The sequence below is a fragment of the Mustela putorius genome, unplaced genomic scaffold (genome assembly GCF_011764305.1).
Source record: "Mustela putorius furo isolate JIRA1106 unplaced genomic scaffold, ASM1176430v1.1 tig00000561_pilon_pilon_pilon, whole genome shotgun sequence".
NCBI classification, from domain to species: domain Eukaryota; kingdom Metazoa; phylum Chordata; class Mammalia; order Carnivora; family Mustelidae; genus Mustela; species Mustela putorius.
This window is the reverse complement of record NW_025421415.1, coordinates 467,038-493,155: the sequence shown is the minus strand read 5'-3', so window position 1 is coordinate 493,155 and position 26,118 is coordinate 467,038. Positions and strand designations below refer to the sequence as shown.

General features: G+C 41.9%; 1 protein-coding gene across 6 annotated transcripts in view; it reads right to left on the bottom strand.

Moving 5' to 3' along the window:
- Positions 1 to 625: 625 nt before the first annotated feature.
- LOC101674446 (zinc finger protein 474) overlaps positions 626 to 26,118 on the bottom strand; it is a 57,728-nt gene continuing 32,235 nt past the window's right edge. For 5 of the 6 annotated variants that reach the window (XM_045081408.1, XM_004761361.3, XM_045081411.1 and 2 more), the window contains 2 exons: positions 5,399 to 5,579; positions 626 to 2,503 (listed from right to left, as the gene is read on the bottom strand). In XM_045081408.1, the coding sequence (XP_044937343.1) occupies positions 2,352 to 2,503; positions 5,399 to 5,579 (333 nt within the window). In that variant the 3' untranslated portion in view covers positions 626 to 2,351. Of the gene's footprint in view, positions 2,504 to 5,398; positions 5,580 to 23,950; positions 24,328 to 26,118 lie in introns of those variants that run through there. The other variant, XM_045081410.1, reaches the window with a different exon arrangement.

Below are 26,118 nucleotides of genomic sequence, written 5' to 3'. Positions count from 1 at the left end.
TCATGGTACAAATATCGGCACAGAAGTGAATTAATTGGCGGGAGAGCCGCTGGCAGAGAACAGGCGAGCTCCTTCCTGTCCCTGCGGAGGTTCTGAGGACTTACCTTTGCTGATAGACAGGAACTCTCTGACTGTTGTCGTTCCTACTGTAATTCAACGCAACACTTGCAGGCCAGCTAGCCCCCCCACCCCCCGCAGTCCTGTGACCCGTGTCCAGGAAATTCACCATTCCCTGAGGAAGTGACGATTCCTGCAAGACCCGTTCCTTTCCCTCTCCAAGGACTCACAGACCTAGTAATGCCTACAGAGGAGTAGTTGACTTGGAATTTTTTTTTTTTTTTTTTTTGGTCATGCTTTGAAAGAATGGCTATCAGAATGTCTTGTTAGGGCCCCAATTGGCAACCCATTTCAAAGTTGAGGTCAGCATTTTCAGTGTATTTCCCCACTGGACTGCTCAACATCTGCGGAAGGCAGGGTGGCTTTTGAAAGAACTGTGCAAACTTGGGTTTTCACCTTTTCTGTTTAAGAGAAACCCTAACGGGCAGGCAAACAACAAGCATCCTAAAATCCCTACTTGCCTTAGTTACTTAGTGCTGGGTACAAAAAAAAAAGAAAAAGAAAAAAATCACACGTAGCGGATCATTTATTTGCATGGTCCATTGAACCTGTGATGAGATGTAGCATACAGATAGCACGGGTACCTGAGGGAATCTGGGATTCCGGGAGTCATGAGTTTGCTTCCCTAGTCCATCCCTCTACTCAAGCCCAGTGTGACCTCGAGTTAGCTTGTTATCTATTTAAATACCATTCCTGAGACATAAAATAAAGAATAAAATAATTAGTGCCACCTCTCCTCCTAGCCTGATGTGAGATTTATTCGCATGGCAGTCTAAGGGGCTCTAAGCACAGAGGCTGATTGACGGTACACTAACTCCGGTATTAGATATTGTCAACCGTGCTAGTGAAATGAAGAACTAAACTATCAACAGGGTGTTAGATGCTATGTCTTTCTCAAGAGGATAATCTTCTTTGAGGGTACCTAAAGACTATTTTAAAAGTTAATCTCTTCTTCCTTTGTGACAAAAACAAAACAAAATAATAACGACTGATTAGTGCAATCAACATAACCTAACCTCTTCTAATTGGAGATGTGGGACTAAAATATTAGGTCCAACACATTTTGCTTGTATAATTTGGAGCTGACTGTGCTGTGTTAGGTCATGAATTCAAGGTCTGCAGCAACCCAGTGGATCCTGGATGGTTCTGAACTTCAGCCATAAAATGAACAAAGACCACAAGCAAAACTGCCAGGAGTCCAGGCAATGCAGCGCCGTCCAGGGGAGCAGAATTTCCTGGGCAGAGCACCTCCTGACCCTGGCCTCCTCCCAGGAGAGCCCCACCTCTATGAATGCACATTCAAGGTCTAAAATACAGAGCAGTTGCACAAGCCATTGCCCGGGCAGTGGGTGGGGAGGCATAGAACTTCCTGGCAGGCTTTTAGAGCTCAACAATAAAACACCTATAAGCCTCTCTGAGGCCACAGAGAACTCTCTGGACTTCTCCTATAGGAGGGAAGCGCTAACCTCCACCCACCCATGTGATGAATCACACTGTGGCAGTTTTCTGACATATGAGGCTGGCATCAATTCTGAAATTTCTCTGTAGCATTTCCCGCTCTTGGTAAGGGAGTAGGAGTTAGACATGATCCTAGTACTTTAACCCCTTAGCTCTTTTTTGAAAGTCTTTGCTATGCAATGATTTTATAGAGAAAAGAAGATTCCCAATCAACAGCTCAATTAAGAGCGTTTCCCTGGGTTGGAGGAAACAGGGAGTGGCACCTTATTTCAGAGAGCACAAGGGTGGGAAGGAATCCAGTTTTTCTGGAGACCAAGGAGTTGCCTGAAATCACCACCTGAACCCTCTTGTTCCCTGAAAAATAATAGGCCTTATTGTGAAATTCAAAAATCCTGCTCAGGAAGAAGAGAAGGGAAGAAAAACAGCAACAGTTGGCTCTGAAATTTCCTGGAGACAAAAATGCCAGCCCTGAGGAGTTGCAGCCCACTTGTAACTCTGCCCCACGGAGTGTGACGAGCCCTCCCTTCCCTTCACCACCGTGTGTCTGCGCGCAAGCACGCAGCTGCTCAGCAAATGCAGAGCGATGGCCCACCACGTCACGGTCATGGTCACGCTCCTGCCACAAGAACCCTGAGCAGGCTTCCCGCTCTAGACAACCTCCAGTGGTCTCCAGGGTTTCTTGTTTCCTTGCTTTACCCCCTTTCCCTCCGTCTCTCCATACCCCGATCTCTCTCAGAAGAATCTAAGTCCTGTAACACTTGTGCTGGGAGAGGGCTTTACTTGGCGGCTTTTGGTTTACAGGATCGTTGGTGAACAATCAGTCTGTCTGGCAGGAAGGTACGCCCACAAATATTACAGGGAACCAACTGGCTCAGGGCACTGGTCCAAGCAGCTTCATTTAAGGCATCAAGATCATAGAAACCTTTGGCTGGAAAGTTAAAGAAGAAAAAAAAAAAAAAAAAAAAAGAAAGAAAGAAAGAATAAGAACAGAAAGAAAAGAAAAAGAAAAATGGTAAAACATGGATTAGTTTTTATTCTGGACAACTATACCCTACTTTTTATGGAAAATATTTTCAGGAAATACCTGTTGACTGAGGGTTTAGACAAATCATACTACTTTTGCCAAAAAAAAAAAAAAGTACCACTCCCTCTTTCAAGAGTTGAGTAAAAAGTTAGCTATGAACCAGAGACTTTTTACTCCTTGGATTTTAAAAAGGGGAAGACATTGTTTTATGTGTTATGATATGCATTCTTCACTAATTATTAACATCTTTGCTTACACATTATTATCTTGTAAATACAACTTTTGGCCTTCTTTCAATTGACTCTAAATATAAACTTACAAAGGGAAAAGAACATGCATTTGTGTTTTCCTCTTCTGTAATCCTTCAGTGGAATGTTCTGAAAGGCCAAAACTGACAGTTCGGGGTGAATTTAGGATGAATAATATCCTAAAAATGTATCTTCTCGTCATGGCCATAAACTCAGAGACTCTTTAAATAATTAAAGCAAAGAATGCAAACAGAATAGTTAATCTGACGAAAAGAAGTGTCCTTAAGAAAACAACCAAGACATCTGAGAGATGTATAATTGTCATTGGCAGAGCATAGGAGAAAAGGCATATGGCTTTATTTTAGAAAAAGTGTGGGATTTAGCTTTAATAAACCTTATTTAAATAGAATGGCTTTAGTACATTAAATTGACTGTGTCTTCGAATCGCCCAAAATAGGCCCCCCTAAGTGTATGTAGCCAGGCACTCAAACCTAAATTGCATACTTTTCTTTTTATCATTTTCACATCAAATATTTCTTCATTAAAGCCCAGGCAATTCTCCTGTGACTCCCTCCTAATGGTTCACACAAGCATAGCAAACTTGAGATTCCTATCCCGCTACTCCTCATGTTCTTGATTTTACTCCACGGGAAGTTAAACTCCAGCAGAACTTCGTTTTTTCTCCTTCAGACAAACCCAGTATCTCTTTCCACGCAGGATACGAACGTGTATTTTGAGAGCTTTGAAAACTACTGAAAAGGGAATGGCACGGACTTTCTCCTTACTCATACGATGTAACATGGATTCAAAAATTCCAGAGTACCCGTTGGGTCTCACTGGGGAGGATTCATCGCATTACTAAAAGTTTTTGAGTAGGGCTTTGACTTTGGATCTGGAGGAAGGGTTGTCTGGACCCCATGACCACAGGAAGTCCATAGGGTGGGAATGGGAATTCTCTCAGCCTCGAGAGGAAAGGACACCTTCAGAAACAAAAACAGCATGGCACCCAGAGGACGACTGCAGGGAAGTAAGGGATAGGTCCCACCATTTCCATCTGGGGCCAGTAACAGACTATGGAACCCCTGAGGGCCTTCAAACCAGTCGTTTCTCTCTCCTCTTCTAGACTTGTGCAGAGAACGTGATAAAGTCAGAAGTGAAGAGAACAGATTTTTAACACCACACAGAATTGCTAGGAAGAGAGTTTCAGTGCGGTAAACCACGTCTTTGTGGGCAAATGCTCTCATTTCATGGATGGATGTGTTCACCTTGAACACTTTTCCCACCTGAATGATGGGTTCTCCTACTGTTGGCAAGGACTGTGAAGAGTCAGGTCCTGGCAGCCTCTAGAACTTTATCATGGCAACCTAGATTCCACTCTGTGGAAGTTAGAGAACTCTTCTGTGTCACATTTCTGACAAGAGTGCTCTGGACTCATTGATACTGAATGACTTGGAGGTACCCTCTAGTTAGGCAAATCTACAGTTACAGAAAGAGGATTAATGAATTGAATGGTAACTTTCTTAAAACCAAGAATGATTTTCCTTTGAGGGGATCTGCTGAGGAAGTGATGACAGTAGAAATAAGATGAGCGAGGCTGAGTTGGTCTGGCAAACATTTTCTGAACTACTTTGTTCTCACCCCAAACGAGCAAACAAAGGCTCCATAAAGAGGCCGCACACAGCAGTTTACAGGGTTTCATTTGGCGTACGCCGTGCTGTACAAAGTATTAATTGCAAAATTTGGAAGATCTGGGCATTGCATATCAATTTCTGGATTTCCAGTTTCCTTTGTGTTAGCAAAAATATGCCCACATGGAGGGGCGCCTGCGTGGCTCAGTGGGGTAAGCTTCTGCCTTCGGCTCAGGTCGTGATCTCAGGGTCCTAGGGTGGAGCCCGACGTCAGGCTCTCTGCTTGGCCCGCCTGCCTCTCTGCCTGCTTATGATCTCTCTCTGTCAAATAAGTAAATAAAATCTTTTTAAAAAAATATGCCCACATGGGAATAAATTTCTTAAAGGTAACAGCAGGAAGCAGGTAGCAGTGATCTCCTTTAGAGAGAGTCAGCATCCTCCCACTCACCATGGTCCCCACCCTCTCTTTTGTCACATGTGGACCAATTTATTCATTTTGCACCCTGGCTGGTGGACCCTGCAAACTGTGAGTCTGCTATGCTGCTCTGTGAACACCAAGTCATAGTCATATTTGAAAACGTGTCTCTAGGTGCCCTCTAAGATTTTTTAAGCTTTGTGCTTCTTAAGTATGAAGTTTGATAATACATGAAAGTAGCTTTTGGGAAATACAGGGAGTGCCAGTGGGTCTCCTTCCTTGCCCAGTTTTGACAATAGTGGCTTTACGTCTTAGCGTCTGAGGCCCTTTGGTCAGGCATTCTAGAACTGTTTTTCCTATTTGGTTGTAATCAAGACAGTAAATGTTGCTGATTTCAGTTGTTTGAATAAGTAAGAAAGGAATACCTCTCCTCTAATAAGTTTGGAGAGAAAAGTCTCCCTTACACACTTAAGTCTTTTCTTCTTTTCTCTTTTTTTCAAAAACTTACCAGTAATGGTCCTGACTTCTGGTTTTTTAGGTTCGGGTCTCCTTAACTCTTTTGGTAACAAGTTGTTTTCATTATGCCACTTTTTCAGACATTGTGGTTCGTGGATGGCGATAGACTTTGTTCCATATTCACGACCACAAATGTAGCAGATAACTGTTGGTGGACGCCTTATCATTGTTGGCTACAGGGAATATAAAATATCTGTTAGACAAAGTGCAAGTGTAGAAATACCACTTTAAAATTATAATACATTCACATTAGCTAGATAATCACAGTTTTTAAAATTCCAACCAGTCAGGGAAACTGAAATATTTTTGGCGATTAAGAGAATAAACCACGTCATCTGAGTGGTTGGGAGTGGGGGAGAGGGTGTGGGTTTGGGAGGACGATAAGAAATTAAAAAGAGATGACCAGAATTCTACAGATTGGTACTTTATAAAATGTGTTTTCTCATTTAATAATTCTTGCTTACTTATCTTCTGGCCATTCTCCCTGCTAGGAGACTATGGAAATTAATTAGGTATGAATCATCTTTTCAATAACATCAGGCTCTAGTAGGCCAATATTCCTGAGAAGTAAAGTCATAAGTGTCATTGGAGAGTCTAGAGGAGACACTGTGTACCGTCCCACATTCCCTCACCTGAAAAACTTCCTGTGATTCTAGGTCTTTTTGACCTGGAACAGGCGCCACCCACAGGCAGGGCAGCTCATCTTTCACAAGTGGGAGTTGCTCGATAATGGCCACTTCACCAATCAGGCTGATTCCATGCAGTGTTCCAAGAGCGGGACTGCACCTCCCCTGCTCATTGCCACCCTATACAGACTTCCTTCTCTTCCCTGTCTTCCTCCCTCTACTTTACTGGGGTTTCCTGGGGTCACCTCCCCAATGAACTGCTTGAACTCGAGTTTTTTTTTCTTAGCATTTGTTTCTGAGAGAACTAAATCTATGGAAGAGTGAAGGATAAAATGGAATAGGGAGTTTCTGCTTCTGCCCAGGGTATAGAAAGTGACAAAAAAAGATTGCTCCCACCTAAGCAATAAGAACAAATCAGATAACTTCTGGAACTATAAGTTCTTAGTGTGTTGGAGAATCAAAGTTTCAAAGTACCTCAATGAACTAGAAGGACCACCTGAGTTTGAGTGCATCAGCCCGACCAAAAGAATATCTCCCAAGCTGTAACCTTACGTGAGTATGAGGCAGCAGGTGTCTGCCACAGAGAAAAGGCAGAACAGCTGAGTGAGAACCCTAGGGAAGGCAGGCATGCAGGAACTATCTACATAAGCCCTCCAACCCACCATGTCTTACACCAGGAACAGTAAGGCAGTGGGAGGTGGCAGTCTAACAAAGCAGAGAGACCCTCATCAATTCAAGAATGCAGGTCCTGCCTAAATCTGAAGGTAGAGCTGGAGAATTAGACCTTGCACAGGGTACCGGATAAGAACAATCTACTGCTGATGGGAAGGGTGGGAACTAAAGGTGGGGGGTGGGGGCGACTTCCTCTGTGTTGTGTGCATGAAGGGTCTGCAGCAGCCCAAGGGTGCAGCAGGAGAACAGGGAAGAGCCTTGTAAGTACAAGGCAGGGGTGTCTTACCACTGGGGGAGTTTAAAGCCTATAGTGCTTTCAGCTTACCTAAAGCAAGGACTGAACACTGGAAATAGATGGTCACAGAATTCTTAGATTTTTTTCTGAAACTAATCTTTTAAACACAGACTGTGATATGTTAAACGTGCAAATTTTAATCTCTACAGTAATCACAAACCACAAGCACATGCAAAGAGGCAGAACTAAAAATTCAACATGGCGGGGGGTGCCTGGTGGCTCAGTGGGTTAAGCCTCTCCCTTCGGCTCAGGTCATGATCTCAGGGTCCTGGGATAGAGCCCTGCATCAGGCTCTCTGCTCGGCGGGTAGCCTGCTTCCCCCTCTCCGCCTGCCTCTCAAAAAGAGAGTTGTGATCTCTTTTTCTCTGTCAAATAAATAAATAAAATCTTAAAAAAAAAAAATTCAACATGGGACATAGAATATCAGGGAAAAAAAGGTAAGTTAACCACTTGTCAGAGAAAGATAGGAAAGAAGGAATCAACCAACCAACCAACAAACAAGGACAAGAGGAATAGAATTAAAACACTAAGGTGATAGGCATGCCTGGGTGGCTCAGTGGGTTAAAGCCTCTGCCTTTGGTTCAGGTCATGGTCCCAAGGTCCTGGGATAGAGCCCCGCATTGGGCTCTCTGCTCAGCAGGGAGCCTGCTTCCCTCTCTCTCTCTGTGCTTGCCCCTCTGCCTACTTGTGATCTCTGTCTGTCAAATAAATAAATAAATAAGAAATCTTTAAAAAAAAACCACTAAAGTGATAGATTGACACTTAAATATATCAATAATTGCAGTAAATATAAACAGACTAAAGAATATAATTAAAAGGTATGGATTGACAAACTAGATTAAAGAAAAAGCTATAGATGAAAAACCCAACTATATATTGTTTACAAGAAACATGTTGTATGAATAAAGACACAGTCAGATTACAAGCAGTAGGATGGGGAAGAAGTTTCATGTAAACACTAAGCAGAAGAAGGTGAGTATGGCTCTATTAGTAACACATAAATGAAATGCAAAGGTTGCAAATGTTTCTTCCAGTTGTAAAGATCAGGGAAGCCTGAAGGAAGTAGCATTTGAAGAATGCGTGGAGTTTGGATCACAAAAGGTGTTGGAGACAGGAAGCAGCATGAGCAGAGTCTCAGGGACAGGAACCCGATGAGTAGAGAAAAGAGCAACCAATATAAAATACTTACATTAATAATAAGAAATAGTTGCCCAGTGATAAGTGTGGTCTTGAGAACTATCATCAGATAGTTTGGCTTCAGGCATGTTATCAACAACCATGAATGCCATACTAAGATCTGGATTTGTTTTCTAAGTGGTAGGAAGCTATTCAGCAGGGGAATGACCTATAATTGCATTTCTCGAAAATTAGTTTGGCAATAATGTATCTCAAAGGGCTGTGCTGGCAGCATATCTACGAAAACTTGAGCATCCACAGAAATCACGGATCTAAGAGAACATCAGTTGGCGATGTCACTTGAGGAAAAGGGGAAACCTGGAAAGGCAGGTTAGGGAAGGAGGAAAAAAGTGGAATCTGTTCTGGACCTGTTGCATTTGATATCATAGTAGAACTCAAACATAAGTCCAGCCAAAACAGCAAATAGAGGCCTGTCATTTAGAATTCATGGGTTTCAGAGCTATGCACACAGAGACGATGTCTAAAACCATGAAAATTTCCAGAAAAGGAGCAGATAGAGTATGTACGGAGGGAAAGTCCTGAGAGAATATCTACAACAAAGAGATTGGGCAAAGGAAGTCACAGCCTGGAAAGACAAAGGTTCAAGTTCGTAATTAAAGAAACAGGGCATGGAGACAAAAGATTCAGTTCAGAATTCTGGAAACACTTCTGGTTTCCAGAAAGGCGGTGTCATTGCTTCTGTGCAGTGCCACAGGGAGTAATGGGGTCTTGAGAAAAGTCGCTAGATTTGGTTGCCGACAGATTATGTACCAGTGAGTTTTCAGAGTTGAGCTCCAATGGAGGGATAAGGATAAAAACGAAACTGTTTAAAGTTAAGATCAAGGAAAAGAGAAATATACTTTCAAAAAGTTTGCAGAAGGGAAATTTGAGACATAAGTAGAGTTGAAGAAAGATCTGTTTTGGGGACACCTGGGTGGCAAAGTTAGTTAAGCCTCTGACTCCCAGTTTCTGTTCAGGACCTTATCTCAGGATCATGAGATCGAGCCCCACATCAGGCTCTGCTTTTAGCAAGGATCTGCTTGAGATTCTTTCTCTCTTTCCGCTCCTCTCCCCTGCTCTCTCTTTCTCTCTAAAATAAATAAATCTTAAGAGAAAAAAAAAAAAAGCTCTGTTTGGTTGTTGTTTTCGGGGTAGAGGTATCTCAGGCAGAGAGCAGGTTAGGACTGAGAGAAGAAGGCTAAGTATGGGAATGTCTCAGAGGAGGTAGGAGGAGATGTGATCCTCAGAGGTAATTAGAGATGTTAGCCTCCGATGACAAGGAGAAAAAAGAGAGAGAGATCGATTGTCAAGAAGTGAGGCACAGGGGCGCCTGGGTGGCTCAGTGGGTTAAAGCCTCTGCCTTCGGCTCAGGTCATGATCTCAGGGTCCTGGGATCGAGCCCCTCATCGGGCTCTCTGCTCAGTAGGGAGCCTGCTTCCTCCTCTCTCTCTGCCTGCCTCTCTGCCTACTTGTGATCTCTATCTGTCAAATAAGAAAAAATATTAAAAAAAAGAAGTGAGGCACAAGAAGGAGCTCCTATGGGATGACTTTAGTCTTCTAACCGTGAGGCAAACCATCTTCAGAGAACGAACAGATTCAGATTCTGGGAAACAGAACAGCAAAAATTATGGGGGTTTTTGCAAAAACAAACTGAGATTCTCTTGGCACCATGGAGAATGTAATACTGATAGTGACTCAATTAGGGAAGACTACTAAGACCCAGTTAGGTTGAGCTGCAAAAAAACTTCAGTGGAATGAAAAGACATTTTCCAGTGTTTGTAAGCAGCACGGGGTGACATGAAAGCAGAAACAAATTAAATTGATGGTGTGGTTTCCTTTGGGGATATAAGACACCATAAAATGTGTGCATGTTTGAGAGGCAACTAGCTTTTTACAAAGGTGAATGGGGGTTACACCTGCAGCGTGAGGAGACAGAGCAAAATCACAGTAAGAAGAAAACACGTTTCTGGTTTCTGCATACCCAAACCGAAACGACGATTCTAGAGGAGTAAAGCCACTAAGACACAGCAAGCAAAACGGAAAATGGCGTTACTCCTGAGATGATCCATTTTCTGAAAGATACACGTTATTTGCTAGAGGGGAGATGGGTGAGGGATGAGCGAAATAAGGTAAAGGGGATTCGGAGGTACCAACTCCCAGTTATAAAATACGTAAGTCATGGGAATGAGAAGTACAGGTAGGGAGCACGGTCAGCGATATCGTAGTAACATTGTATTGTGGCAGATAGTAACTACACTGGCCTGGGGTAAGCAGTGGGAATTTACAGAATTGTCCGATCACTATGTTGCACACCTGAAACTAATATAGCATGGTATAATATTGTATGCTGACTAGACTTCGATAATTTAAAAAAGGATAATTTTAAAAATATTTTAATTAATTAATTAATTAATTAATCAATTAGAGAGAAAGAGAACGGGGGGGAAGGGCAGAGGGAGAGAGAATCACAAGGAACCTCTCAGCTCCATGCAGAGCCCAATCTGAGGCTCAATTTCATGACCCTGAGATCATAACCTGAGCCAAAACCAAGAGCCGGATGCTTAACGGACTGAGCCTCCCCGGAGCCCCCAAAGTATCATTTTTTAAAAAGCACATTATTTGAAGTAGAATATTTTTCTTCTATTATTCTATGCTGAAGTATGCCAGTAAACTACATTCATCAAAAAATGCCTACATCGCGTTTAGTCTTCTTTTTTATTTGCTGTGTAACAGGATCTAATGTCTGAAAAGTGACTTTAAAAATATCTGGCAAATTTGAGACCTAAGAGAAAGGCTAAAGCAGAAGCAGTAATTTTCAAAATATCCATTAGTTTCTTACTATTTTTTACAGATTCATTTACTTGAAGATTAATTAAATACAGGCTTTTTAAAGTTTAATATGAGAAGCTCGCCTTTTTACTTTGCGAATAATGAATATTAATATTCCATATGGAAAGTATGAGCCAAATCCAGTATTTAACCAAGCATACAAGCCGGATAAATGGCACGGGTCATTAATGGAGACGTTCATGTCACATTGTCAGGTTTCTTTTGGAAGGAAAAATTAGAAGAAAACAGGCAGATCCAGAGGCCAGATGATATGCACAAAATAACTTAAAGGGATGTGGGAGAAAATTAATACCATAAAAAGGCTAAGATGTTCTATATTATATTTTCCAAAGCTTGGTCCATGCTCTATATTTGTGGTTGAACTGTAGTTGAACCTGCAACACACTCCATATTCTTAGGTTTTAACATTTTACTCCTAAGCCTGCTCCAGAGAAGTGTAAGCAACCCAGAACACAGCTGAAGAGAAAAATGCATCCCCTCGGGGTGGAATGGGAGATAAGAGAACCTCTTTTACTTTTCATTAATGTCACCATTGTCCGTTGGAAACTTACAAAGAGAGTGGAAAAAGTTCCATCCCCTGGTCCCCGCCACCCCCCCACCCCACCAGTTTGTTCTTCAGCCTCTTTTCTCTGGTGTTTTGAGCTGGTTGGGGGTGGGGGGACGATGGAGCGCGGAGGGGGGCGGTCAGCGCCCCAGGGGAAGAAGAAAGGGCACAGGGTCTGTGTGCCAGGACAAGACACAGCCCAGCTAAGCAAGGCAGGCAGGCACACTGAGGCTTTGCCGGGGCGCAGCTCGGGGGTTGTCTACCTGGGGTCTTTCCAGGACCTCGGATTCCAGGAAACCATAATCAAAGGAAGGCAAAGAGGAAGCCGATAAAAGTTCCAGCAGAGCAAATGGTTAGATCAACAATTTTCCTGTCAACATTTCAGATATTCTTGGGGTGAGGTGTTAATTTTTTAACATTAAGGTAAAAGAATTTTTTAAGAAGTTAATCCCTGATTCTGTGGAATTGTTTTATGGTGGGGAAAGGAGGGAGGAAGTTTATTAAGGGCTCATCACAAATTTGCTTTTGCTTCCTGATTTCCTGAGAAAGTCTACTAAGGCTGGAGATGGACAGAGGGCATCAAGCCCTTCAGGGAAAGCTTTCGCATGTGTGTATTTCTTTTAACTTGAATCCACTAACTTTCATATGTTTCCAATCATTTTGCTGGCTACCATTGGCATTATCATTTTATTTTCCATGCAGTGTTTTTTTTTTTCTTCTTCTTTTTGCTATGTCTTTTCTCTACTGAGAACACTTCATGTTTCATCTTTCGGGCCAGGACTGTGCATGGCAAAGGAAAGTGGACATTTAACAACTTTCCTGAGTCACTGTGGGGGAATGACTGGTCATCCACGTATTACTTTTATAGTTTAAAATAAGTAGCAATCACAACAAATGTTGGTGAGGATGCAGAGAAAGGGGAACCCTCTCTCTCTTTTTTTTTTTAAGATTTTATTTATTTGACAGAGATCACAAGTAGGCAGAGAGGCGGGCAGAGAGAGAGGAGGAAGCAGGCTCCCTGCCAGGTAGAGAGCCCGATGTGGGGCTCAACCCCAGGACCCTGGGATCATGACCTGAGCTGAAGGCAGAAGCTTTAACCCACTAAGCCACCCAGTGAACCCCAGGGGGAACCCTCTTACACTGTTGGTGGGAATGCAAACTGGTGCTGCCACCATGAAAAACAGTATGGAGGTTCCTCAAGAAGTTAAAAATAGAGCTACTCTATGGCACAGAAATTGTGCTACTGGGTATTTATCCAAAGAATACAAACACTCTAGTTCAGTACATGCACCCCGATGTTTAGCAGCATTATCTACAGTAGTCACACTATGAAAGAAGCCCAGATGCCCATTAATAGACAAATGGATAAAAACTCGTATAGTATATACAATAGAACATTACTCAGCCATCACAAAGAATGAAATCTTGCCATTTGCAGTGACATGGAGGGAGCTAGAGATCATAACACTCAGTGAAGTCGGTTAGAGAAAGACAAATACCCCGTGATTTCACTCATAAGTGAAATTTAAGAAACAAAACAAAAGAGCAAGGGAAAAAAGAGACAGAGACAAGCCAAGAAACAGACTCTTAACCCTAGAGAACACATTGATGGTTACCAGAGCGGAAGGGCATGGGTGAAATCGATTTCATCATGAAATCGGTGATAGGGATTAAAGAGCGTTCTTGTCATCATGAGCACTGGGTAATGTAGGGAAATGCCGAATCTCTATAATGTACACTTGAAACTAATGTAATACTGTAGGTTAACTACCCTAGAATTAAAATAAGATTAAAATAAAATAAAATATAAATAGCTGTGGAATACCACCATCTAAGCGATGGAAACAGAACAAGGACCAACAAGGCGCGTGTTTTGGCATGAAACAAGGTATTAACAGAAGAAGAATGGAAAAAGGTCCTAAAATCCTAGACTAGGAAATCTATTTCAAAAGCTTCCAACAGCTCCCAGTGATCTCCCTGACAGTTCAGGCTGAAAGGAAACCCAGTAAACAGCACAACTCAGTTGCAATAGAGCTTGTAGAAGGAAGTAGAACAACTGGTTGAGGGGGAGACATATGCCTAATGGTAAGTAACGAAAGAGATACTGATAAGTATAATCAAAGTCATTACTAGCAATTTTGCAAAAGATCAGAAAAACTCTACATTTTGTCCTTCCTTATGCTAATCCCACAACAAAAACTAAGTAATGATAATGTGAAATTATATTTGTGTGATATCATTCCTACATTAGGGGAACATAACCAACCCAGCAAGGTAGCTTTTTGGAGATTTGTGGTGAAATAGAGATTAGTGATGCTCGTGGGGGCAATAGACCCCTTTGAAGATCTAATGAGTTATATGGCCATCTCTCCAGAATAATAATTTCCATGGATAAAGAATTAGGGGTATGATTTTGAACAACTGGTGGACTCTGTAAAGCCCAACCATTACCCCCAGGAAGTGAGCTCTTGGGCCTTTAGTCGAAGCAAACCTTTTTTATTCCCCCCAATAGATGCTTCTTTGTGTGAGGAACCATTTGGCACCATTTAATGCCTCAAAATGCCTCAAAAAAGGGCTGAGTTGAAGCAAGAACTTATGAGATACACCACGTCTGGCTTTAGGATGATCTTCAGTCCTGCTTTGCCTAAAACAGTCCCTGTGATGCCGGTTGTCTTGACAATTAACAATAGCTCCTTCTTGAATTCTCTAAGATGCCCCCATTTGGTTAACAAATTATGTAATCACTCTACTTCTGATCCCTTTTGGAAAACATGATTTAATAAAACAGAAGCAATCAAGAGATGAAATGACCAAACAAGCTCAGAAATCTCAAAGCCATGACTCTAAGACTGGCTTTGACCTTGAAAATTGGGGGTTTGAGAAGAGAATGAAGAAAAGAACATTCCTCAACATATAAAAATACTTACCAAAATTTGAGAAAGGAAGGAGAGGGGCCAAGATGTTAACGATACTAAATTCTTTACTGTCATGACAAATAGCCACTTCAAACAGTATAAAATTAAAACCCAGAGTTACACGTTTTTTTTCAAATCTGGTATTATCTTTGTTTTTTAACTGCAGTGGGTCCTTTAAAAATGAATATTTTTTTAAAGATTTTTATTTATTTATTTGACACAGAGAGAGGGATCACAAGTAGGTAGAGAGGCAGGCAGAGAGAGGGGGGGAGGCAGGCTCCCTGCTGAGCAAAGAGCCCGATGTGGGCCTTGATCCTGAGATCATGACCTGAGCTGAAAGCAAAGGCTTTAACCCACTGAGCCACCCAGGCACCCTAAAAATGAATATTCTTTAGTGAAGAAATATTTATCTGAAATTCAGCAATACCATCACCATCTCTTTGGTTTCTTTCTGTCAAAATCAAGTAAAATTAAATATAGTATCTCTATTTTTTCCTTTACTAATATCTGTATTAATAACTTAGTCATGACTACCTTAGTCCCATGAAAACATCTGCGTGCCTGTTTATTTATATATGTTTGTGCACAGAGAGAGATTCCTGGAATAATAATCACTTAGGTCAAACAAAAAGGAGCTTGGAACAATTTTTATGCCAACGTTTGTACTTTACTAGTGGCTTTAATTTTTTTATAATAAACATGTGTCATTTTTATAAGAATAATAAAATAAGAAGAATATCAACTCCAGGGTCAAAACTTCAGTTGGAATTAGGTAATCCAATTAGTCCTAAATGGAAAAATCAAGTGGAGTCCAACACACTTTCTGAACATTCCTTAAATAACTGATAAAAGATGGTATAATCAAGCCTGTGTATATAATCCAATCTAGTGTTGTTGTCATCAGTTAGTAACTGGACCTAGAATTAATGTTATAAATGAGTAGTTTTGCATAGCATAAAATAAAACTGTAATGCAAAATGAAAATATTTACAGTATCTTAAATTACATTATTCCAATAGTACCATTTTATTTTGTCAGCCGTTCATAGTTGGACATACATCAGTCACATGTTTATATGACATAACTTAATTGAAGCCCTAGAATTTTACTCCATTACTTTAAAAAGTGATAAAAAGGCCTGGAAAAAAAAAATCTGAAGACAGAATTTAGCATGAGTTTGTTTCCACCTAAGATAATCTAAATACAGCACTTCCAGATATTTTCATTTTTTTCAGCCTCGGTTGTCTGATCTGGTAGCGTTAGCCAAAGTATGATTTCAGAAATAGCTAAGTGGGACCGTATGGTATTAGCCATCTTATGCTGAAAAGTGGCAGCCAAAGAGATAATCTGGGGGGATGGATGGATTGAACCATCCCCTGGGTCCTCTGTTGTCCAATTGTGGCTGGACTGACAAATCAACATAGAATTTTCAGCCTCCCAGGTCCCCCACTCTCGTCTCTGCACTTGACTATGTTTTGTGCAGACTTGGTGTGTCTGATGTGGTATCCAGAATTTCTGTGGTTTTCCGTGGCTACAGAAGAAAGGCCAACATTTCATGTTGATTTCACTCATGCCAACCTTAGACCTATGAAACAGGTCTACTAGTCACACCAAACTCAACACCAGACCTGAAGCTAGAGCCAACAGTCCTCAACTTTTCCTACCTTCATGACTTTACTCATCTGCTCCTTCCAGCAATAAATGTTTAAATGGAGGATAGCATCTTCCTGTGCTGGAGGTTATGTGGCGTGCCAATCCTTAGCTTTCTTTAGTAATGGAGACTAGCATATCAACTACTTGTTCAATTAGAAGGAAAAATTGGTTAAGTGCCATGATAGACAGAGCCCCACAGGAGCCTGCCATAGGAAGGAAGGAAGGAAGGGTTTTGGCCAGAAGCTAGTAAAGTGGGCTGTTGAATAGGTAGAACTGTTCAACAACTGTTTAATATTACTGTAGTCAGTTAATTTGAGCACGTTAAAGTCGGTCATGAAGACTGATTAGAGAGAGTATGAGAGCAAGGACCAGTCTATTCAAAATAGGCACACTGAAAGCTTGGCACCTCTTCAAAGCATCCTGCCACCTTTCCACTTTGGTCCTGACCCCAGACTCCACCTGCCTGCCACAAGAAGCTAGCCACGCCTCAGGCGCTGGGGCATGATTGGACAGAAGAGACCTGCAGCCAGTACTTTCTCTGCCAACTGAGTGGCATCAGCCACAACTAAGACACAGTGCTGTTTGGGATGTCAGACAGAGGGAGGGCAATGAGAAAAGTAATGAAAAGTGTCTTGATTGTACTGAGACCTGAGTGTAAGGATGAGGACCTCATCCTTTTGAGGCAGAATCAGATGAAGGCATGGCTCACGTTGGGGCATTTGATACTTGTCACAGATTAAACCGTCTTGATTTCTTTCTTGTTGAGAAAACGCAGAAAGATTTTGCCTTCCCTGAAGTAGAAAGCATTCTTAAGTGATAATAAAAGCAGTAAGGCACATGTTGTGATGAGCACTGGGTGTTATATGCAGCTAATGAATCATTGAGCACTACATCAAAAACTAATGATATATTAGTATAGTATTATTATACTAATATTAGTATTAGTATAAGCTGGCTAACTGAACATAATAAAAAAATTTTTTAAGAAAAAAAATAAGGCAACTGAAAACACCTGTAAATAGATAAAGTATCACACTGCCATGGCATGGACTTAGCAATAAGTACCACTGTTGTTTGTACCACTGTGGATAGCCCTCGGAGCCATGAGGCTGATATCTCATGAGCCATGAGACATGAAGAGCCCATTGCTGCCGGATTCCAGGGAGAGAAAATCCGCACGAAGCTGTGGTGCTTAAAAATCAAATCAGGGGTCTCCAGGAGGTAGAAGCAAGAATGAAGGGTATAAGGAATCTTCGGGGTGATGAAAATGTTCTGTGTCTTGATTATGGTGGTGATGTAACAGGTATATAAAACTGTCAAAACCCATTGAGTTGCGTGAGTTTCATGAACGTAGTTTATTGTTTGTCTTTCATTCCTCAGTAAAGGTTAAAAACCACTCACGCAGACCTCGTTTGGGGGAGCACTTTGCTTTGTGGTGACCACGGATTGCAGTCAATTTCAAGTCAGCAGTACACCCCATCAGAGGAAATCACAGAATCAAATGATGTATTTTAGAGCGACGTTTGCCGGGCACTAGAGACTATTGTTAAGATGTCTAGGTTTGCATGCTTTTAATTTGTCTCCCAAGAAATTCTTGAAAAGAGAAAAAAAAATATCACGGAAGAAAAATGAAAAAAGAAAAAGAACTAGAGAGAATTAGAAAACATTTTATTGAGTACCCCCCCACCCTGAACATCAACATTTTTAAGAGGGACAATGCACTGGGGAGCAGCAACCCCATTCACATATAATTTCATTCAGGAAAGTCCAATTCTAGACTGTCAGGCCCTTGCTCTGGGGCAGGGATGAGTAGTTTGAAAGTAGGGCTATTCCCCCGTGCCCATATGTGTGGCATCTGGTCTGTTGAGAACATCACTCATGCCAGTTTCTATCTTCTAGTAAAAGGAACTTCGAAGTCCTTAAGTATATGAGTGTGTGTGTGTGAGAGAGAGAGAGAGAGAAAGAGAGAGTCAGAGAGAGAGAGAGTGCACAAAGGACACAGGTCAGTTCAGTCACTTTCCGCAGGTGATGTCAGGGATATCCAAAGGCGTTCTTTGCTTCAAACTATCCATGCCTTTGCATTTCCTTTGGCTATGTCCTTGACCCCCTTGCAGCCTACAGTTATCATCTCTCGGTTCATTCCCCTCAAGAGGAAAGAGAGAGAGACAGTCCTGAGAGCTTTGGTTCTAGAAGGCCACTAGAGAACAGACGAAGCCTCCCACGTTCGTGCACTGGGAAGCAGACGTTTGCTGGATTTCTTTGCCATCATGAAAGCTGTTGGCCTGTTCCTTTTGAGGAGGTCATTTAAGTGGGGCTGTGCCGAAGCAACCACATCAAAATGGAAAAGATGTCATTTTATGGCCAAAAATGTATGTAAATAAAATGCCTGCCTTTTTCCTCTAAGGAACATGCTTCATGCGTTACTTGGAAATGAAACTAAAAATGCAGTAAGTTTAATTGCCCTTTTTTATTTTTATTTTTTAAGGATTTTATTTACTTGAGAAAGGAAGAGACAGAGGGAGAGTACAAAAGAAGAGTAAGAGTGAGAGGCAGACTCCCCATTGAGCAGAGAGCCCAACGTGGGGCTTGATCCCAGGACCCTGAGGATCATGACCTGAGCTGAAGGCAGACTCTTAACCAAGGTTAAGAGTGCCCTGGGTGTCCCTATTGTCCTTTTTTTAAGGTTGCATCATAACATCCCTGCATCAAAACAGCCATATGTCCTGTGTCCATTTGGGGACGTTCATTAACCTGAGAGTCAAAGAGGAATCAAGGAACCCAGAGGTGAGAACATCCTGAAAAAAGAAACACTCTCCATCGGTCTAAACCAGGACTTTGATAAGTACATTAGAGAAAGGTGCCCTGCCTTAACATGTTTTCAAACCATCTGGTTGTGATCATTAATCTGTAATGGTAGAAATTACAAGATGCAAAATTAAAAAGTAATGACCATGGGAGGGATAAGCATGGCAATCTTGCCTGTCTCAAGACTTGGCCGTAGACCATTAGTCTATATGTTGACGTGTACTTTGTTTCTGGGAGTGGGACTGGAAATGAGCACAGTATGGCTAGTCTGTCAATATCTGGGTTTCATCAGCTTTTTTTCAACTTTACAAAAGCCAGGAGAGCATTGAGGTTCTAAATATTGATACCGAAGTCGCACTGTGAACAGAAAGCACCCAGAGACACCTCCTAAAAGCACAGGCTTTTGGAAGATTGAGACCTACCCTATGTGGAAATGCATCTGGAGGAATGGGCTGTCTGTCTGGAGGTGATTCGAGGTAGCCCAGATACTGTTGCTCAGGAAGAATCTTCTGGTTACAGGCCAGATGCCAGACACCATGCTGGTCCCAATAGTTGGGATAACCATACTGCATTCCCTACCTTTTCTTGGGAAATATATTTTCACTTTCTCCTGAGCTCTTTCTCCGGGACAGTAGGTCAGGTGGACAGGTCCCTCTGTGGCATGCCCAAGACCCACTCCATGTGAAGTTAGTCAAAAGCAGAGTCTGGGTGACAAAGGAGCCCACTGAGTGGAGGAAGCATTTTTTAACCTTTTCACCCACTAATATGTTTAAACTCAGACTCTAAGTTCTAAAAACTACTCTCCAGATTGTGGAATCTCTCTAGGGTCCTGTACTTTCTGTAGCCCTGTAAAATTCTTAGGTTTGGCTCCTGGATGTTTGACTCACAAGAACAGCCTCCTTGTTTTGGGGACTCCCACAGGTGATCCAAATGACAGCTGGTTGCTGTGGTAAGTTACCCTGTGTTCAGGCATGGAATGCCAGCGGTTCCTGCTCTCAACTGTCATGCAACTACGTGCATCCCTTCATGGGTCCTTCACGACTCAGGCTGTCCCCTTCGCAGCATCTTAGCCAGGCTACCCCCCAGAACTCCCTTCCCTCTGCTTCATACTCTGGATCTCTGACTGTAACCCAATGGACCAATGACCATCTCAGTCAACAGACAGTCTTGTTGTACTTGACCAGCATGAGGTTCTTAAAAGTGTTAAATATGATATCTTTGAGGAGGACTTACTCTCCAAAATACCACAGGCTCCACCACTCCCTATTGCCTTCCAGGCAGCCTACCCAAATCCTGAAAGCACTTGAGGAGGGGAAGGCCCTGAGTAGCTATCTCCCTATACCTCTCTCCAATCAAAGGTATTTGGCTTCTATCTCATTTCTAAGAGATGACCTGAACTTGTGGTTAATGGGCATTCATGTGCCAATAGCTAAAGAGGGTTTGTTATTCATCTATAAAATCTTTGCGTTTTAGCTGGGAATCAAAGGACTGAATCTCAGGCTGTGGAATTCAAAACCCTCCAGGTCACAGGGGAGGTGTTTTTGTTTTTGTTTTTGTTTGTTTATTTGTTTTTAAAGCATGTGCAGTGAAAATTAACAGATGGTCACAACAAGAATTCCCTGTTTTCTTTGAATTTAGCCCTGAGGCAATTCCAACAGAACTCAACTGGAGTCTTGACACCCATCCCGAGGTCTGAAGAAGTTTTTACTTTAAAGGCTGAGGATGATTTCCAAGACCACATAGTAACCATGTGCCCGGGAACTGGGCATGACCCACAAGTTGTCTGCTTGCCGGAGGATATTTTGCTTCCCCACTCCTGATCACTGGCTGTCAAAAGCAGGGCGCGTCCTGCCCGAGGCTGAGGGACTCTGAGGCTCTCTGGATGGGTGTCATGCCATTGACCGTGTTCCTCTTTCTGCACAACAAAATTAAACATAGAGGAGTTGGGTCTTCATGGATGTTTTAGATTTTCCACACTCCTGATTCCTTCCACCAGGGCCAAATAATTGAAATGTCTGTGGTTAAGTGCACAAAGCGTATCAGAAAAGGCAGAAAGTTCGGATAGAGAAATAAGAGGGCAAGTTTTTCTCCTCCATCTGTGTGGAGAAAAGGACAAAAGCTCTTGTAGAAATCCTTAGGAACATTACAATATTGAGAATATCTGACCAAGTAGCTGCTAATCATGCTCCAACACTTTCTCAGTTCCAGGACTTGTACTAAGCACTTAACATGCTTTAATTCTAATAGTTCTCATTCTAATCCCCTGGGCAGGACTCAGAGCCCTGTTTTACAGATCAGGAAACTGAGGCACAGAGTAGTTAATAAGTAGTGAAGTTTGTTTTCCCTCAGAGAGTAGCTCTTCTGCCCCTGCCACTGCGAAGGGGCAGGAAGGAGATGACAAGGGACGATTTGTCAGACACCATCCTGGGTCCTGTGTGGGAGAGCTTTCATTTCAGCCTCTCACAGTGGGGGAATAGAAGCTGGAGAAATTAATTGGTTCAAAGTTCTGTGAGTTCATTGTTCATCTATTAGCAGATTCCAGGTCTGTCTGATTCCAGCTGCTTCTAGAAACATGGTAGAGGTAAGGTCATCAAAGGTTAGCAGAGCATCATGCTCAGTCTTATTTGTCTGCAGAATCAGCCACTGGGTAGGATTTGAGAGAAACCAGCACAATTCCCCCATCTGTTCTCTGGACTACCTTGAATGTTCTTTCCTTTGGGTTGAACACCGCCCTCCTTCCAGATCCTCTTTCAAAAATGCGGATAATCCTATGAAAGATTTTCCTGTGAAGGATTTTCTCGGATTCTCCCAAGCTCCTTCCAACGATATCTAGAGGTGAGGGTTGGTAGAGACAGGGAGTGTACACAAGGCGCTAACAAGTAGAATGAGATCAGAATATGAGACCGGCTCATCAGAGACTCCATTCCCAAAGTCAGAATTTTGCCTGCGGCCATTTAAAGCATAATTCCAACAAACCTGATGGAGACTGAATGTGTATAATTAAGTCTCCGTTCCCTCGGGCACTCCATACACATGCAAAGTATAAATAGCATTTTAATGTATAGGAGAAACAGTATAGCTCCGTCTGAAACCACAACAATTGCAATTTGATTGTCTAGAAACCACTGGTATTTCACATTTCCTTCTGGTGTTTTCAAACAATTCTACCCAAATGTCACATCTGGAAGGATCGTTGTTTGAAACAGAATTGTTTTTGGAAATCACTGGATGCCACGTTAAGGAATTTTCCGACCCAGCCTGTGTATTGGCCCACTATTAGAGTCTGTTACTTATGATCTGGAGTTTTGTTTTGCTCCTTTGAATGATAAGAAAGACTTCGCCAATCATTTGGAAGGGCTGCTAATATTCAAGTATCTGCATGTACTGATTTTTTTAAAAAACAAGCTACTAGTATTTGGAATATAGGCTTAGCATTTTAGTTATTTAAGTGCTCATCCTGAGATACAAGGCTGAAAAATGTAAGTCAAAGAACAAATTCCGAATTGGTCTCTGCTTCTAAAAGGAATACAGATTCTTGGCTGAAGTTATTTCTTCTCCTCCTCCTCTTCCTCCTTCTTTTTCTTCTCACATTTGAGATAAAACTGTTTTTGCTCCTGATGTTTTAGAAGGATGTTGGTTAGAAGGTGAGGTGTATGATCAAGTAAGTCTCTTGCCAAATTATTATCAAGACTGACTGTCCTTGAAGTAAACGGCTGGAAGATGTCCCTGGTGTTTGGTTCTGGTGCTTCTCTGTTTTGCAAAAGACCTGACCTGTGGCCCTCAAAGACTTTCAGGTCACAGGTAAAATGAACCATCAAGGGAGCAACAGGAGTAAGGGAGGAAAAACTCACAAACAGAGAAAGCCATTCAGTTTTTCCCAGGTTTTACAGTTAGAGAGAAAAAAAGCAAATCATAGATACTATCCGACCTGGAACTTGGAAGCTGGGTTATTTCCAATGCTTGATTTGTCTCCATCTTATATAATAACAGGCTCTGCAGCTCAGAGAGAGGCCAAAGAGGAATATTAGAATATTGATATATTGAAATACTGGAAACTTCTTGAGTTCCTGGGAATATTAGGCCCTCCTTCAATTTCTAGGACATCTCTTAGTAAGTAACTCAACCTCATCGCGGTAAATATTTGAAAGGGAAGTAGATGTAAGAAGGAGGTGAATTATACCATATAAAGAGAAAGCAAGAGACAGAGTCCCAAGTCAGAGGCTGAGCTTTTGTCTAATGATTTAGCAGTGAGATTCTGCTCATAGGAGAATCACCTCTGTTTCAGGAAGAACTTTTTCAAGGTTGTATTGCCTTTGGTGAAGTTCTAAGAATCTTGGGAGAGATGTTGGTTGTTGATCCTGGAATTTGGATTTCTAAGAACTATGCATATCCATTCAGTCATTACACAACAAGTTACTAAGTATCGACAATCAGAAAATACGGATGTCTGCTTGGGGCTGGAAGTAGGGAGACGGAAATGACTGGGAAAAGCAAGCACATAAAGACGTATGAAATTATTTAAGCTGGATTAATTGTTTTGAGACTGGAGCGTGTTGTAGATTTGTCCATTTTAGGACTGACTAATATTAGAATTTATTCTATATGATACCCTCTTCTCACAGAGGTGACAGTCAGTATATTTGTTATACAAATATAAGAGCAGAAAGCCACATATTGGAATACCAGTGCAATAACTACCTAATATTTCTTGTCTTTGGGCTCTGGATGAGGTAACCCTGTTAGGGTCTCTGCTACCATATGTACAATTATAATTTGAAGCTGATTTTAAAAAATAATTATGTTACACTGTCATTGGTACAGACGAGCATTACTCTTCATATTTTCATATTAGGAAGTGATACCTCAATCTCACGGATGATGCTGTTACTCTGAAATTTGTAACTCCCCCACCCTCTGTACACACAGAGTCCACACATGATATACAAGCACAGATTCCTTTGGGCTGGCTTCTAGAATCAAGAATGCAGAAGAGAACTGGTCTGGTTACCTTACAGTTGTGCTTGGTACACCTGAGAGTCATGGGATCCAAGAATGGCTTCCCTGGTATGCGGGCATGGTTGGCACCAAGGAAAGATGAAGAAATGGCACATGGAGTTGGACATTAGTGGTCCAGCTCTCAGCATCATCAGGGGCAGTTTGTGAGGTCGATGCTGGTCTTCATGACATCAACACAGCTGAGGTGGTGAATTAAGGCCACTTAAGAGGATTATAAGGCTAAGAATCCCCTGAAGGATCCCGCTGAATGTTTCATCTACCATCTCCGAAGACTTCCAAGACATTCTTGTGTTTGGGAATCATAGCCTTAGTCTTGGTTTCAGGAACTCAGTCTAACTGAAGGCATGAAGAGACAAATGACTAAGCAGACTCTTAAAATCAAACTTTTTCTCCCTCTGCCTCTTTTTCTCATCTGATGGGCTTAATAGGCTTGACTGGTATTTCATTGAGAAAACATGAGATAGAAGTGAACAGATCCAAGTTACCTCATCTTCCCACCAGCAGCCTACAAACTTGCCTTATCTGCATTCCAACCTCCTCCGGACATGAGTAAGTGTTGTCTCCTGTCAAACCCTACCTTCCCGGTGTGCTAGGATCTCACCTGCTACTGCGTGTTTCTTCCCCAGGGTTCACACTTGCCCCTATGACCTCTCCTGCGTCTTCAACCCCCTCTCTCCACTGAATCAGGATCCTAAACATTCATATATGTTCTAGAGTTTCCCATCTCCTATAGAAACCTCTCTTAATGTGCCATCTCTATTTCTAGCCCACCCATTGGTCTTCCAAGGCCAACGTTTCAAAACGCACCCTCCTGTTACTGGCTCAAGGTAGTTTCAATGTAAGCATCTTTCGCAAGCATTTTTGCTGCATACCTAATGGGCGGTAAGGCAATTTTGACATGAAGGATAAAATAATGAAAAATAAAAGAGGGACAGTAAAAAGGACATAATGAAACATAAAAAGAAATAAAAGTATTCATTTCTTCCTTCAGAGAGGTATTAGTTTTCCTAATACAAGGATGCATATTTGAAACTGAGCTTTGAGTTGCATCGTGAAAGCCTTCTACACTGTTCATTCTTGGCATATTGTCACATGTCTGTCGATAGATGTTCCAAAGTTCTATGGGAAATGTGAAAGAAATGCTCATGCTGTAACGCATGTGTTGCTGGGCTTGGTTTTCATTGTCACTGACATATTATCATTTTCTTGTATGGTTGAGTACAGTATATAATCTGGCTTCCCACTCTCTTTGTTCACACTTCAAGTAAGTTTTATCACTCTATTTTCTATCAAGTCTGCATATGGTGGTGTTATTCACTATTTTAAGATCACGACGTCTGTTTGTCCCTGGATGGAGCTTTATGAGGGCTAGGTAAGATTTATATAATGTAAAAACTGAAACTTTGTCAGTGAAGAAATGAAACCAAACTGTCAACCACTTATTTCGTCTTTTATGGCCAAATTGCTGTTTAGCCCATGCGTTACATGGTGAAAATATCTGCAGCATAGTACTTGGGACAAAGATGTCTGTGGCAAAGATGCTCACAGCAACAATACCCCAAGGACATGATCTTTATCATTCACACACTCTGGAACCCCCAGCACTACACGGAATGTGTCCTTTCCAAGGTTATGAGACTCAATCCACATTGCCAAGTTGAACAGGTATTTTTTTGGCCCTCATCCTACGCCTCCATCCCACACTGCTTTCCACACCCTTGTTTGTGACATTTTCTGCAGTGTCTCCAGGCTCTCACTCTCCAGCTCCTTCTCCTCTAACCACTACATCATTTAATGCCTCAGCGCTCAGCCTGGCGTCTCCCTTTTCCAAACCACAACTCCTTCTGATGACTTTCAATATATATTAATAATGCACAAATATATACCCCAGTCCAATTTTCTTTTTGAGGTCCAGACTTCTATATTCAGCCTGACTTACCCACTTAGATTTCTCACAAGGACTTTGAGTTTGCTGCATCCAGAAAGGAGCTATTGGTCTTAACCTTCAAGATCCTCCCCTGACTCCAGACTTATCTTAGAAAATGGCACCAGAGCATTTACTCAAACCAGAAGTCTGGGAGCCACATTTGACCCTTCCTCAACACTTCCAACATCCCAACTGCCATCAAATTATGTCTATTACACCTTATCTCCATCTTG